Source organism: Botryllus schlosseri, chromosome 14 (assembly GCF_051294905.1).
Source record: "Botryllus schlosseri isolate E-star chromosome 14, Bs_hap1, whole genome shotgun sequence".
NCBI lineage: Eukaryota > Metazoa > Chordata > Ascidiacea > Stolidobranchia > Styelidae > Botryllus > Botryllus schlosseri.
Window position 1 is genome coordinate 11,172,975 of NC_137249.1, and position 16,294 is coordinate 11,189,268.

Here is a 16,294-nt window from a genome sequence, read left to right on the forward strand (position 1 = left end):
ATAGCTCTTTGTAGTCCGAAGACTGCTAGAATTCAACCAGCTATTCGTTATAAGATAACGATAGTGCTGCATAGTCACGTCGTAATGAGGCGTTCACTTCACGCCATACCTACATTAGGCTATAGTCGCATCCTAGAACTTCATTAGTGCCCAACTGCACACTATGAGATCCTGAGATATATTTCTTCATAAGGTTGTTGTTAATAATAATTAAACAAAAAGATGTGACGCTTATCGCCTGACGGCGTTTTGCACCACGGTCAAAGACATAATGTGCAACCTGACTCTTGAATGACTTATTTTACTCAAATGAACTGGTGTTTATTAATTATTGGCGTTGTTAGAGTACCATGGCACCAATGCATAGCACGAAAACGAGATAGATAGATAATAAACGTATCTGTTTCGTCTGCAAGGCTTGTCTATCTGGGGTAACTATAACATTACGGACAGCAGGTCCAGGCTCGGTTAGACAGCTTCGGGTCTTTCACTTCATCAGGGATATCTAGATATATACAGTAGTCCTATAGATATCCCTAGAGCTTCAAGGCCGGGAGCCCTTGCTCAAATGCTCATGCTCATAATCCCATGTCGTGAGGCAAGGATCTCAATTCTTATTTTTGTTTGGTAAGAATCAGGGTGTCGTTCACACAGACTAGGTTTTATGACCATGGCCTCGTTAGAAGGGGTTTTCATATAGACCACGCACTGTGGCAATAATTATCCTCCGTATTCGATTGCTTTGAATCGAAATCTTATTTATTCTGAATTATACTTTCGTTTCCTGCTTGCTATTCTGGTAGAATTACAATTAGTCTGTCAGCGCTAGTAGCCGAGCTAGCCAATCTCACCAGTTAGCCTTCCTGGTTTTCCACGCTCTGGCGCAATAATATCAATATGAAATTGTCGCCCGTTTAAGTAATCCTTACATCGTGTATTTGCATTGCTTTAGCCACTTCAGAGGATAGCGAATCGTACGCAAAATGTATTTACAAACAATCGTACTCGTCGCGTACCACATAAAAAGCTCTCGCGTACCATTAGTAGTACGAATACCAAAGCTTGGGAAGCACAGCTTTAGATTAAACACAGCGTAGCATAAATTTAACAGATACCAAAACACGAAAATTAGTTGATAACCCATTTGCATTTATGAGCTCAGCGCCCCTGGTACTATTATATGGAATCCGTATTATTAGCTCCTCTTTCAATAATTCCGCCACTTGTTCTTGAATATCGTGGTAGGCAGTCCTCCGTCGGCTTGCTGAGCTCACCACACAGAGCATTTCTGCTCTGGATTCATCGGCGTTCCTGCAGCACAACCGAATGCTTTCGCGAAATCATTGTTATTTGATATGGCTCCCAATACTCTGAAACAAACGATGGTTCTGGGCGTAACGTTTCACTTCAGAGCATTTTTAGTGTACGGAACATCGATTAAGCATGACAAATTTTTATATTGAGTCCGCGGCTAAAAGAGACTGTAAACTGGTATATGAGAATTAAAGAGATGACCGCTCTCAATATTTTCAAAACAAAATCATGTTCCGTACTCAAAAGCTCCGAATTATGATCAATAGTCTTTTCATTAAAGGTCAAATATTATTGAACAAGTAAATGCTTTCACTACCAGATGATAGCGTGTGGCCTACCTGAATTTTTCAGGGGCATGGTGTCGTTGGTCGCTTTCTATAAATCGTCTGTACGATTCTGGAAATCGTTTGGCACACCATGTCTGGGCGTATGAAATGAAAAACTGTTTATCGCCAGCGAGTGAAGCGTCATCGGGCACTTCCTCCAGTGTGCGGCTGCGTTTCGTCCATTTTTTGTAAGTCTAGAAGTATTGCTAATTGTAAAATGTGAACAGATAAATTTTTTTGTATAAGATACCAAGTACGACAAATTCAGTCCAACAATGTCGGCGATATTTTCAACCATAGTTCGTTCCCCATTTATCTGAAATAGAAGGACCTGCTGTCATTGTGCAATGTGCATTTGTGCAATGTACAATATATACAGGCTGAGAGATGTGAATTGAATAAATTATTATGCGAATGTACATATATGTGACCGATATGATTCTATATAACAGTGGTTCCCAACCTTTGTGCACCCACGTACCATTTCGAGGTTTTATGCAATGCTCGCGAACCACCTAAAGTTACGCGCGCCGAAGGCGGTCAAAAATGTTTCCACCGTGTTGAGCTGCCGAAGGCAGCGAAACAGAAAATGAAGTGCCCATTTTAAGGCGCAGTAGATGATTTCTGTGGTGGATCCATTTGGAATTATTATGGTCAAATTTTTTAAAACGGAATTCGGTTAGGTAAGAATCCCAATGCTTTACGACTAGATCTCTTTCCCGTAGCGTAGGCCGTCATTGGTGGGATTCCCCAACCACGACGACCTTACCGCGACGACGACGGCTTCAAAAAACTTAAAATCAACCCCACCTGAACTAATAACTACCTTCGGTCGAAAAAAAAACAGAATCTACTCGCGTAACACGAAGACCTCTACCACAGGTTGGGAACCACTGCTATAGAGAGACATGGACAATTCCGAAATTATTTTCATCAGTCGTACGGAAACGATTTGTCCAGCAGACGTGACGTGATGATTCACAACACAAAAGGAGAGTTAAATCCATAAATTTACTATTGTACATCTTGAGTTGAGAGGGAGAGGGATCATAAGGTTTCACTATAATAATCGAAAGCGTTAACAGAATGATTATCCCGGGTCATCACCAAAAATAGTGAAGTGGATATTGCGATTGATGCCCAACCAAATTGAAACATTCAACCCAAATGCCAAAAGTGTATGTTGGTACAATCATACCATGTGGATGTAGAACCACATACCACATACGTATATGATACATTTAAATGTGGTTAATTGTCGTGTTAATGAAATGACATAGCGCAAGCACAAATAAATCTGTTGCTAACGAAGCACTGGAGTGGTACAACATATTAGGGATGGTGTGGTGAGGTTCACGTTCGCGTTCCGTGTGTGAACCTTGGAAATTTAGAGTTTCGCGTTCACAACAGCACCTTGGTAGGTTCTGCACTGTGAACCTTTTTCATATATTACAATTTTCACGTCATTATAAGATCTTTGGTTCAAATTTATTGCATTTCAACTGCGGGCCACTCTATGCACGGCGCTGGCAGCAAAAAAATCAACACTAAACGAGCATGCACCTTGACAATCTCAAAAATTTTACTTGCTTTGTTATAAAAGCTTGCTCGAAATATCTAGATTTCCGTTTGTGAATATTCAGTGACTCTCTGCTGTGAGCTTGACGCGTAATCACACAACATGACGAGCGAAATACACCACGTGCAGTCAGCGAATGATGGTTATTCAACCAATCAATGAGATTGATATCGTTATCGGATGTAAAAATCTAGCAGGCGTTCGGGGTCAATCTTGGCTTCATATGTTTACTGTATCATTAAAGCCAAATGCGTGCGATTGAGTAGTTGGCTACTGCTGTATAACTTATTAATGGGGTAATATCGGTAGCAAGTATAGAAACCCGTTTTACACTATGCTCAGTGTTGGGATCAAGTCACTACCTTCGAGTCACGAGTCATTGCAGATTTTGACTCGAGTCAAGTCAATCGATTTTCGAAGGTGACTCGAGTCAAGTCAAGTCAAGTCAAGTCACAATTCAAGTCAAGTTGCTTTTTCGAAGTGTGAGGCATGATTACGTCATTGCATTTTTCGAGCTGTCTGAAATACAGATTGTGTAGTCATTGATTCCGAACCGATCAACGAATATAGAGTTCAATACACGCAATAAGGCCCTGTTAAACTACTCAAGTAATTGCATAGCCACAGTTTGTAGTTACCAGTCAAAATAAAGAACAGAGAAACGAATTGATAAGATGCAATACATTACCCATCTACAAATTGATATGATACAATTCAAGCCTGCGCCAATGGTTGGGGACTATGTAAACTTTATTCGAATTCAATTTCGATAAAACAAGAGGTTTGATTAAGGTAAGAATGAGAACAGAAATATACATTTTGCTACTAAATTACTTTACTACTAGTTTACGACAGCGTAAGCTGTAAGCTTCGAGCACTTCGTTTGCGGTCTGTTTTTGTTTTTGGGGTATTCATGGTGTTTGTCGACTACTATGGTCATCTACACCGGGCCGATATTCTTCTTATTTTCCGTAACTGCCGACTTATAGCACGGCCCACCTCTAGGCTTTTGTAAGACACCGCTGACGCGGATGAGGTGGCGAGGAGGAGCCTAGGTAATTCGTTTGCGATCAATTTATTTGTGAGAGAACAATGAAGGCTCAGTAAAACGCACGATCATTGATTGATTGGTCGCTCTCACGGGTTACACCAGCGTTTCGCGAACAATGCGAACATATGCAAGATACAGTGATTTTTGTCGACACCGATTACTTGATGACTTGAAATTGACTCCTGAATTTTGCTCCGAGTCACGAGTCAATTCACATTTCTGATACGCCAAGTCAAGTCATTTCAGCAAAGTGACTCGAGTCAAGTCAAGTCATACGAAAAAGGTGACTCGAGTCAAGTCATGATTCGAGTCATCCCAACACTGTTCAATATCAATGTAGCATCAGACGCCGACTACATTGTCCAGTTTGGCCTGGACCGTTAAGGCGTAAGATTATATTCCCTGGCAAGTCCTTGTCGAAATTGTTGGCAAAGCGACGGAAGGTATTGATTTTGTGTTATTATTATATCATTTGATTGCCTCAGTTGATATACATTTAGCAACATTTAAAACGCCAATATGTACTTCAGCATGTGAGATGTGGCCCGAGTCGTCGATTGGAATCGTGTACTGTATATTAATATAGGCTATCACTTCATTGAAAGATAGGGTTGGAATTAGCAGTATGACGTCACGTGACGTCATGAGGTTCGCGTTCGCGTTCACACAGAACCTTTAAAAAAGGTTCACGTTCACACGAACCTGAACCTTTCAGAGGTTCACACCATCCCTACAAAATATATTAATGGCTCTTCAATGCGATGTAGATTATTGGAGACTATTGTGACGTTTCCGACGCTGCGTTAATTTTGGAACTGATCTGGTTTTGTGTTGTTGAATCGTAGCCGCCCAACGCAGTTAACCAACGAAATGATACAGTTTGAAAACGTGTCCGCATTTCGTTCAAATGTATACTTACAAATTTGCTTCCTATGTGATACTTGCTGTAAGCTTTCTTTATACAAATTCCTAGCTGATTTAAGCTTTTATCTTCGTTTTGACCTACAAATTCATTGGATAAATAGATTATAACAACTGATTCCTCAACCGATTTACATCAATCAACAACGATTTGCTTTGCTTTACCTTTAGCGTCGTAGACATGTGACAGCTCATGTCCGATCATTGAGCCGAGACACCCGTAATTCTGAGCACTGGAATATTTAAAAAAGAGAGCCTGTCAAAATTCTTCACGTGGCTCAACCTGGACTTACGCCGGGTAGTTCAGACTGAAGTAAGGTGGCTGTAGCAATCCGGCCGGGAATGACAGTCGATTGGTCGCCGTTTCATAGTTTGCGTTCTTGGACTGAGGCAGGAGAGTCCATCTATGACAGAAACAAGGCATACCTTTTGCATATGCAGATATAAATTCTACAATTATCTAAGCTTATATTCTGAAAATACTTTACTATACTCCGTAGGTTACTAACCTGACATTCGAGCCGACATACGGAGTTGGTATTCGCAACTGGCGGCCTTTTATGGCGTTGATTATATTCACGAAGAAGGTAGACTCGGAAACGTCGAACTTGAAAATGATTCACTGCTATCGGGATAGTTTCCACGGAGCTATCCAATTTACTTACATCATACTCCTTTTGTAAGAAAGTACGATCCGCAAACAGGTATACCGGGTATCCAATTGCATACGTCATCGCATCCAGCTGGGACAGCAGCTCAATTTAGTACGCTGCTGGTGGTCGAAAACCGTCAACTAGTATAATTTTCTAGTGGAACTGTAACGTTGACAATGCGGAGGGTGGTGGAAAATATTCTTCCAAATTATTTAATGCATATCGGTTCTGTCGTCAAATCGTAGTCCCATCACAACACTACATATTTCTCTAAATCAAAAAGTTGTACACGGAAAGGATTTTCCTATTTGAGGGATGTACGTTTCTGGCAGACCATATAACAGGTGAATCAGTGCTAGAAATACTTTGTGGCCGCGTGCATGTGCTGTTCACTACGCACTCTGTGCAGACAAGAATATAATTTCACCAATATAGAAGAATGTGCACAATGTACGCACAATAGCATGTATTGCATGACAGTGCGTTTATGGGCAAGTTGACAACCAATACTATTAACTTACTAAGGTAATTAACATCATTGGCGACCAATCGCGGAACTGATGAATGAAGCCATGGAAAGAATAAACCTGGACGTTTATAGGCCTTGAATAATAATGACAGCGATATCATCAGAGACGGTGAAACTTCGGCAATATTAGTTTTGTGCACGTGGGGCTAACCTTTCTTGTAGCGCTATCTTTGGTATCCCGATCCATCCATGAGGTAGATTGCAGAGTCTCGCGATAAACGTCGCGTATGTTTCTTACGAGCTCTTCGACCTTATAAATGTACATCAACGCCATTATTGTTAAAACTCGTCCATTCCGTCTGCTACGCCTCATTCGCGAAATATCCAAGTTTAGCCAGGTTCAGAAACTTAAATTCACTATGGCCGTTTATATAGGCCTAACGATTTCCACTTGCCGGAAATAACAAGTTTTCAAATCCAATACAGATAGTGGGGAATTTCAACCCATAAGTTGACTTGGCCGTACATTATTTGACATCTGGGGTAGTGTTTCAGCAGCAGTTCCTGCATGATGGACAACCACTGTTGCACGCGACATACCTTTATCACAAGACTTCGGTTGATGGCAATTAACATGCGAAATATTTCAACAGCTATAAACAATAGACATGCAAACCTGACCTGGAACAAACATTTTATTTTTAATTCATGTTCTGTCGCGCTATAGGGATTTCGCTACGGAGCTATAGCTATGACTTTGTAACTATATCGCAGGGAGAAGCTATTCGTCAGCAATGAATACTGTACGTACACTCAATGTACAATGTACATCTTGCGTAAGGCGCTTACTTGGCTCTTTTTGCGGTAATCGAATGCCTGACGAACGAATAGCGCTGCGGACGCCCAAGGCATGTACAAATCAAGATCGTCCATACATTGCTCCCACAAAGGTTTTTGCTGCTGCAAGCAAATGAATGACACTTATTGACTTTCATTCATCTATGATCCTAGAGTTGTAGCTACAATATGCCCTTGTAGATTTTCTGTAGACCGACCGCAAGTAAATGTTATTGCATTAGCCTGATTTGTGATCACGGTAGAGATTGGTTGCATGGCGTGATCTACCCGCAATCCTATTGAGCGTATTCAGTTCTCAATAGACACACATATCGCATGTAAAGACTATGATAGCGTACCCCTACAACTAAAAAGGAAGAATAAAAATCTCGCATCGCGTCCCGAAACTCCTGATTCAGAAACCGCACTCTGGTGATGACCAGTTGCCACATCATGTAGTTGTGCAGAGCCCTGTTAAAATGGAAGATACCGATATCCACCGATTAAATATACCCGTAATCACAAATGCAATGTACCGCGTGTTAGCAGTCGAAAGGGACTGATTTAGCTTTTTCAAAAATCCATCAGCAACGTAAAACCTGTTGTCAGTACGATTGTCTACGTTTACACCCATTTTTGCTAGCAGGCCTCTCCACTTCACCTTGAAAAATGAACAGAAAATTTTAAGACACTCGTGAAATTCATAATATAGACATAGCTTTATGAAATAGATTCTAATGCTTCTTTTGAAGTCGCCATTACAACGCAAAATTCAGCGTATAATTGAATGAATTTTCCATAGGTTATGTAGATTTAGTAGACGCAAGATTCGGCACGTGGCATCACAAGTCAACCCGTGAAGATGCCAACACGTTTGGAGCAATCACAATTTGGACATATGCGTTATTGGTGCCATGTGTCTTCGCCAACTCAAATACACGAATGTAAACGCCGTGTCACGGACGACACAAAACACTAACCCAAATTACCGGAATACATTAAGGCTGCTAAATATTTGCAGGTTGGTATTCGTCTGTCCCCAGAGACGGCCTGAAACTAATAGACGAGATCAAATCAGCGAACATACACCAAGGTAGCAGCATCAAAAATGCCAGAATAATTGTTTTATAATCAATCACCGTGAACTATCGAAAACCAATAGTGATCCCAAGCACAGCCGTAACGCATGGACACTGGACATTACATTAACTATACTGATGATGTTGCTCGATATCTTTATATGTCATAAATATGTATATATCCGTGAATGGACAAATCCAGTATCCACTAACAGATAATATACGAAATGAATTACCTTACGCATCAATAATTATGTATATGACAATGTTGTATCGGGTTGTATGCAATATCAATGCGATGGCCGTTGAATTCACTAACATCAACCAATGCTATTAGAAATAGCAAAAGCGTGTATAGTTTACGGGAAAGTAACTGATTGGGTGGATCATAATTGAATTTTGTGAGGATTTGAAGACATTTTGCGACAAATGCCATGCATATTTCATGCGCCTGCCAAACGGGCGTCAGAACGATCGGAGATGGAACTACTTCCGAGTTGTGATTTTACGATTTTGATTGACTGACTTCTATGAGAAGTAACGTAATTGTTTTTCACTATCGGCTGAGAAATCGATAACGAATGGTTACGCAGCTGGATACAAACAAATGCGCAATCTGAAATATGAAACTTCGGCAATATCACACAAAATACAAGCCTATACCAGAGGACATTTCGCTTCTATGTCGCTGAAAGTAACTTCCATTTCGGATCCTGTTCCCGCAATGACCTATATATAATGTAAGACATATCGTCAAGTGAATACATACACTGATTCAAAGTTCATCGGACAAACCGTACCCTGGCTAACTTCGTATCAATTTTGTAGATGTCATTGACAGTTACGTTGATATTGGGCGCTTTCAGCAATTCTAAAATGGTTCTGATCAGTTTTCGATACTTCGTGACGAGTGGAGAATATCCCTGAATGAGATATTGGAAGCAATAGATTACCGGGGGTATCTTATGGACATCAAACATGTGCCAGGTATAGTGTCAGAGTGTGCAACTGTTCATACGACGTATACGCTTGGCTACTTATTTATGTTTGACTGGTGAAACTGAAAATAAATTATTGATCGATTGATTGACTGACTGCACAAATGAGTCCTCCACCGTGCTATGTATATTGAGTGTACCGAGGACGGAGATGTTCCATTGTCTGGTACAATGTCTATCTTGGGTATTTTGTAAAGACTTTCTCAATAAAAGTTCATATAGGGATTTTGTCGCGGAAGGAGGCTGCTATGTGGCATATTGGCGTGAATTGCTTGTTACGGATGAATCGCTGCAGGGTCGACAATTATAGCAGGAGTTTCCAAAATAACGCAAGATGTTATGTTATAAAAAGTAGCAATAAATGATTATGTCGTTCACATGTTTCCGCCTTACAACGATAACCACTAATGTACTGACCGTGCCAACTTCGTCGTTGGTGTAGATTCGGAAGTCTGGTATAGTCAAGTCTGGCATGGTGACCTGAAATTGGACATTCGGGCTTTTATGTTCATTAAAATGACTGCGATGAGATCGTTTCCGTTTGGATAGCGCTAGGCCAGGTCATCGAATTAGCTTCGATTTCTACCTCTATCCAATTCACCTCCACACACTTGTAAAGTATACGACTAAACGTGTTATCGGCAATTTTTAATGAAATCTCGACCTGCGCTTGAACACAGCAGCCAGCTATGATCCTTCGCATATAGGGCAAAAGGTTGCCCGACACATGAACATTGAAAATGCGACACGATAAAAGACGGCAGATCTGCGTGCGACACTTTACCATGCATCGCTTTGGCATGTGGTTTCACAACCCCGAAACTTACCCAAACAAACCCCGAAATCAACCCTTATATATATCTTAAAGCTAAACCTAACCCAATCCTCAATCTAATCCATACCCTACCCTAACCCCAAATTTTACCCACATTTCTCAAGTGTCGCATGGTGAAACGTCGCATGCTAGTATGTCTAGGGTTGGATTTAAAACAAAAATCAATTTAAAACAAACATGTTTAAAACAAGGCCCTTCTTTAAAACATGTTTTTATTTTTTTAAACCATGACGTCACAAATATTCAATTTTGACGTCATGATGAATTGACATTCACAATTGTAAATATAAGGTAAATATAACTCCTTTGACGAAACATCTACGTACTGCAGCTGTTGAACCGACTATTTTGAAGTTTCCGACCATCCCATATCGTATAATTCGGCTATATAGGGTGATAGTCGTACGTATAGGCTCATACAACATGTTTTTTGCAAAGTATCTACACAATTATGGCATAATTATACAACTTAAATAAACATATTTTTTTTAAAAGGATTTTGTTTGAAACACAAAGTGTTTTAAACTAGCATTTGTTTTGAATGCAACCCTAATTATGTCACATGCTATTATGCCAACGGATCATGGAAAAAATCTGCGCAGTCCATGCGAAGAGGGAAGGCATCAAGTAATGCAAGATCGTAATATAAAAAAAGATATTATGAAATGTTTATGAAACGATCCGTATGCCAAATTTAATGCAATTTAACATGACTCATAAAATTACATTATGCAATAACATTATCATATCTAAAATCTCCGTAAGTATCATACTCCTAATCCAGTTCTATAGCATCGATATATATGACCCAAAGCAAAGGCCAGTATACTAACCCCAATGTACTTAGTGTAACTTTGATAGTCGATATATCGACTTATCGAAATACCGAACAAAGCGGGGATCTTTTGTTCCACAAGAAGCACGTTCATCATAAAATCGAAGTCCCAGCGCGATTTTTCCCAGCTTCCGAGAGCATACCATCCGCCGTATGAATTGATCAAATCCACAAGCGGCTTAGCTCCTTGTTGATTTATTGTTTGCATATCGCAGCATGCCTGGTAAAACTTTTTTGCCTGGAAAAGTTACTCCTGGTATACTAAGACGAATATGAAAGCATCTGGCTAAAATAACTAATTGACTTTAATGAAGGCCACGTCCAGATATAAGCCACCAGGATGAACATTTGTAGGGCTGGAAATTCTTCTACGTGAATAGTAAAATAATAATAATTTTTGTATATTGGATACGTTATTGGGCCCTATATGCTAGTGCGAAGTGGATCGACAAATTCTCTGGTCCGACTCCGATCCTGTTTTTCAATTCTCTGGTCTGCCTCCGATTCGGCTCCGGCCGTATCAGGAAAAGTAGGCTACTGATCCAGCTCCGACCCGGCTCCGGCTAAAAATGAAAAAGTCCGGCCGCATAGCCAATCCTGCTCCGCTCCATCTTCCGCCCTACACGGTATGGTGGTTACGTGAATTTATAAATATGGCTCGTTTATTTTCGGATTTGCTAGGCGGTTACTTGCGTGTGGCTGGTTGGTTGGAAGTTATTTAGTTACACAAGTCATGATTATCACTAAAGATTCTAACCGGACCAAAAAAGTACTGATCCGACTCCGATCTGGCCCTGGCTAAAAATGAAAAAGTCCGGCCGCATATCCAATCCGGCTCCGGTCCATGCTCCGCACTACTATATGCAGTACATGTTGTAGTTATAGTGATTAGGTAACCAAAGCTCTATCAGAAAGGTATGCAATTATTCGTTGTGGCTGAGATGACAGAACTCTTATATTATTTGATGCAACATCGTAGGAAAATCGAAATATTTAGTAAATAGTTGTTCTAATAAAAATCCTAACCGTGTTTCGCCACAATGGCACGCTTTAACCGGGCCCAAATGTTCCCATCCGTTTTCTTTTATCTAAATTTGTGCACATCTCGGGTATCAGCGACTGCTGGAGTGCTGGTTAATGGTTATGCATCACGCATGAGCTGATCACTAACCGAGCTTAAAATTCGATTTGGTGTATCCATTTATGTATAGTTGAGTTATACGATTATTATTATTGGAATACAACCCTTCGTAAACATTCCGGATGATGTGTTCACAAGGATAGCCGAGTACAGACATATCCGATCGACTAAAACGAATGAACGAATTCAATGAAAGGAACTGCTACTCCACAGTAAAACCAGAATACCTCCACGCTTAACAGCCTCCAGAATACAAGTGAGAATCGAACAATAACAGCTTATTCATTACTTCGTAATGTTTTGAAATGCATCACACAGCACTTCACTCATTTCTGTTTGCCACTAAATAGTGGATAATTATCCCCCCGAGTTCGAAATTTTGAACCAAGTAAACCAATTATGGGTGACTACTGACTATCAACCATGAGTTCAAGCACCCCGTTGCTTCATATCACTGTAAATTGGAAATTGAGAGAGTTTTAACAATATTCAATTTATTTCACGCAGTCGTGACCCAAGAACTTGTCCTCGAGACCGTAACTTGGTACCTGGAACTTCGCAATCTGGGATGGGGTCGAAGCTACATGGGGTATAAAATTATGTTAAATCAGGATAAAAATAAGAGTAGTTGGGAAGAAATTTACAACTTCAATTAATTGTAACGTCTATGAATGAAAAATCTTTAGTATGACATGCTGAGAAAGACCAACATTTTGGGCAACTGTCATTGTCCTCCCACGATCGTGTCATTGTCATATTTGCTGTTTGTTGATAGTATAAAAATAAATATATACATGTTGAGCGAAATTATTGTCTTACAAAATTTGTGGGTGCGCCAGTTTGATAATGCTGTTCTTGTAATAACAATCGATCTTGAGGTCAATATGCTATCACATTACTTGAAGAGCTTCTTGGAGGTACAGAACTTCAATATACAATTAAATAGTATATTCATATTGAAATGAACCCGAATATTTTCGGCTTCACCGACGATTACCCCTGACGAGTGTCAGCCGAAAATATTCGGGTTCATTTCAATATGAATATACTATTTAATTGTATATCACATAACTGTGAATTACCTTTATCTCTGCCGCAGTAAGATTTCCATAATTCCCCCTTAAATCCTGGGATAACTCTCCACCAGTGTCAGGCCGCATGAGTGCTTGGTGTAAGATTTTCTGGTTCTGCTCAATGATCTGGTCGCGTACTCCGTATTGGAGCTTTCCCGGAGGAATATAGCTGTCTCTTATCCACCCGCCGCAAGCATATTCATAAAAATCTGAATTCAAGTTACGTAAAAACATAATGCCGTGCCTTACATCATCTAAGGTAGGCAACGAGAAACACTCTTGTCTGGTTATGGTCATGATTGGCATGGATTTCACATACGCTATCACGATATACTGATTGGGTTTCCATTCCGGATGTAAACTCCTGCTATACGATATAATATTCATTAAAAAGTAAGGTTATTGGTCAGAGGATTCCGAATTTCCACTATATCGTCCAGAGATTATATCCTGTCCGACCAGATTTGATATAAGACATAACGACAAGCTACAAACGCTGTGCCTAGCCTGCTTTCCGCCTAGTAGAGGCTAAATAATATAGAAACATTCAAGATTCTTTGCTGTGGCTTTCGTGGTTAAAACATAGCAATAGGAAATTGCTAAATCTACGCAACGTAACATTGAATAGGTCACCGAAGTCCAAATAAACGTCTGAATATAAGGTATACTGCACGCACACTGCTTGCTGAGGTTTGCTCCCATCTGTAAGAATGTACAATGTACTGTACATTATTGTACACTACAATGTATTGCACGTTCCTAAATGCCATTGTGGTCGGGTTAGTGGCGTACAAACTCAAAACAGCAAATTTGGAGATACCTTGGCAAGGATCAACAGCTCGATTCATCTTCGTGAGCATTGCAGCCGTGACTTTGATACATTTGGCTGTTGAACATGGCCTATTTTCTCGCTTGCTTTCGTAAGTCGAAGTTGATGTAGGCGTGGACGGAAGCGTGGATGGTAGCGCAGACAGCGCAGTAGGTGGCGACGTAATTTTTTGTGTTTTCATATTGTTGGTTGCAAAATAAAGCAAGAACGCTACTGATAATACCAGCAGCGCCAGCAGCACAATCACTACGTAACATAGTGTCTTCTGCTTGTACTTGATAAAAAAAACTCGCTTCTCCTCATGTGATTCCGATTTCTCTGCAACCTTCATATTGTTACCCAGTGGATTTTCGCAGGGTTTTCCAGCTGTGGAATAGTCGTCATTGGTAGATGAGTTACTCTTCACCGCTGATGCATCCTTGGTATTGTTGAGAAATGAAGTTTGGTGTCGCGTAGACCCATTTGATTTGTTTTGTTGAATCTTTTCAACATGATCGATCCCCGGAAGATCATGGGACTGGCTACACTGCAGGGTACTCATGAGTGGAGTGTTTGGGTTAGCGTGACTGAAATGAACTTTACCAAACGACCCAGTCGCCGGTGGAGCATTATTGAATTTTGATTCGTTTCGAAAATTACTGGCTGATAGCCGGCGGATCATGTCATTTGATGGGTTTTTTGTTAACGTGATACCATTGCCTGACTGGTGGGATGCAAATCGCAGCATTGGCGGTGGAGGTGGTACCACTGCAGTTGGGGAGAGAGTCGGTGAATCTGGAAGTTTGTTCGCACTCTTACTCATTTGCTTCCTGTGGTCTATAGTAATAATTTGGCGCGCGAATTGTGGTTTAGATACCTCTGCAGTGGAATCAACGTTACTATTTGTACGATGAAAAGTAGAGGATACATTCTCAACTTCTGCAGCCTTTGTGTTGTCAGCATTCTCCCTCGTATCTATCCTGATCACACCTGGCCGACTTGAAGTACCGCCCATACTGGGATATCGAAGCCGTGGTTGTTTCCAGCTTTCACTGGCAGTAGTTGACATATTAATATGCGTTGGCTGTTTGAGTGGATACGAATCCTCATAGTTTACATTTGTCACTGGATTCGCATCGAAACTTTTTCTTCCATTTGAAGTCAGGAACTCCGTCGATGTTTGCGGTAGTATAGTGCTTGGGTCAATTCCACTGCGTAGTGTAGAGGATCTTGAATAAGATGGCATGTTGCCGCTGTGTCTTCGTCCAACATTATTTGAGTTAGACATTTCGGTGAGCTAAATACGACATTTAACTGCAAATCAAAATAATGCAAATGTTCATCGGTATCGCAAGCCTGGTTTTAATAATAGTATATGTCTTGTGCTCGTACCTATTACAGGACAATTAGCTCACAACTAATGCATGCAGATTGTAGAACCTTGCAGTTGAGTTAGCTTATATATATATATATACTGGTGAAGAAATAATATGTTAAAAACAATCACAATTCTACGATGGATACGCAGGTATAGGGGTAGACGTCTGTCGATTGTTATTTCCTTGTGAATTGACGAGAACACGATCTGATTTCATCAGCAATGTAGTATTGTGCCTATCAAAATAAGGATCTCAAGGCTCTATTTGTGATAACTATAGTTTACTGACAAATGTCCTTCCTCGTACTCGGTGTCCCGTACTAAGACTATTCCATCACAATTTCATCATATCAGATCCTGTACACGACACTAACGCGGATTTGTTTTTATAAAATATCCCATAAATGCTTAATGATTGGAGTAAATCCGCTAATTAAGTCAATGCTGACTCAATCTGCGAGCTTGCAATATTCGTATAATCTCGGTATATCGTACTAGCTTAACGTTCATAGAATAACGCCCGTACAATATCTTTTTGTTACTTTTGCAAAACAATTTTAGAAACAGGCAGGCCTATATTTGTCAATATGTCTTCACCCACACCTTCGGAATAAACTGAGCACAACCTCACGCCGATCGTGAGCAAGGTGTCTAGAAAATTGTAAATGAAATCAGTTGCCGATCAAATCCCGTGGGACGTGTTGGAGTGATACCACAATGTCTATCAATTACATTGACTCAAAGAGACAGATTGACCACAATTGCAACAAATCACTGGCATCCTTCCACCTTACAAAATCAATGAACATAAATCAATGAAGAAAACTCTTGATGCTATATGGCGGCTGCAGAGAGACCCTCGTTTTCCTCTTGTAGCCTACTTGCATGAACTCCAGTGATCTTATTGTTCGTTACTCTGTGACCTATGGTTTCAAAGTTGCTATGGTGTCATTTCACATAAAACCAGGATGTCATGAATGGAAGTAGCAGATTTGAC

The 16,294-nt window shown here is 40.4% G+C and overlaps 2 protein-coding genes across 2 annotated transcripts in view; one reads left to right on the top strand and one right to left on the bottom strand.

Annotated features, from left to right (window-relative positions):
* Positions 1-16,294, top strand: part of LOC145455301 (procollagen C-endopeptidase enhancer 2-like) — a 97,127-nt gene that overhangs the window by 12,838 nt on the left and 67,995 nt on the right. The window lies entirely within an intron of this gene.
* LOC145455298 (endothelin-converting enzyme homolog) lies at positions 910-15,255 on the bottom strand. The gene is made up of 18 exons (XM_080333253.1): positions 13,932-15,255; positions 13,121-13,320; positions 10,896-11,135; positions 9,645-9,707; positions 9,030-9,152; positions 8,893-8,958; positions 7,687-7,811; positions 7,510-7,621; positions 7,163-7,273; positions 6,525-6,623; positions 5,857-5,934; positions 5,701-5,798; positions 5,485-5,595; positions 5,357-5,424; positions 5,190-5,272; positions 1,891-1,956; positions 1,653-1,834; positions 910-1,370 (listed from the first exon to the last, which is right to left on the bottom strand). Exons 1-18 carry the CDS (start codon positions 15,205-15,207, stop codon positions 1,271-1,273), a joined length of 3,201 nt encoding a protein of 1,066 aa, XP_080189379.1. The 5' UTR covers positions 15,208-15,255; the 3' UTR covers positions 910-1,270.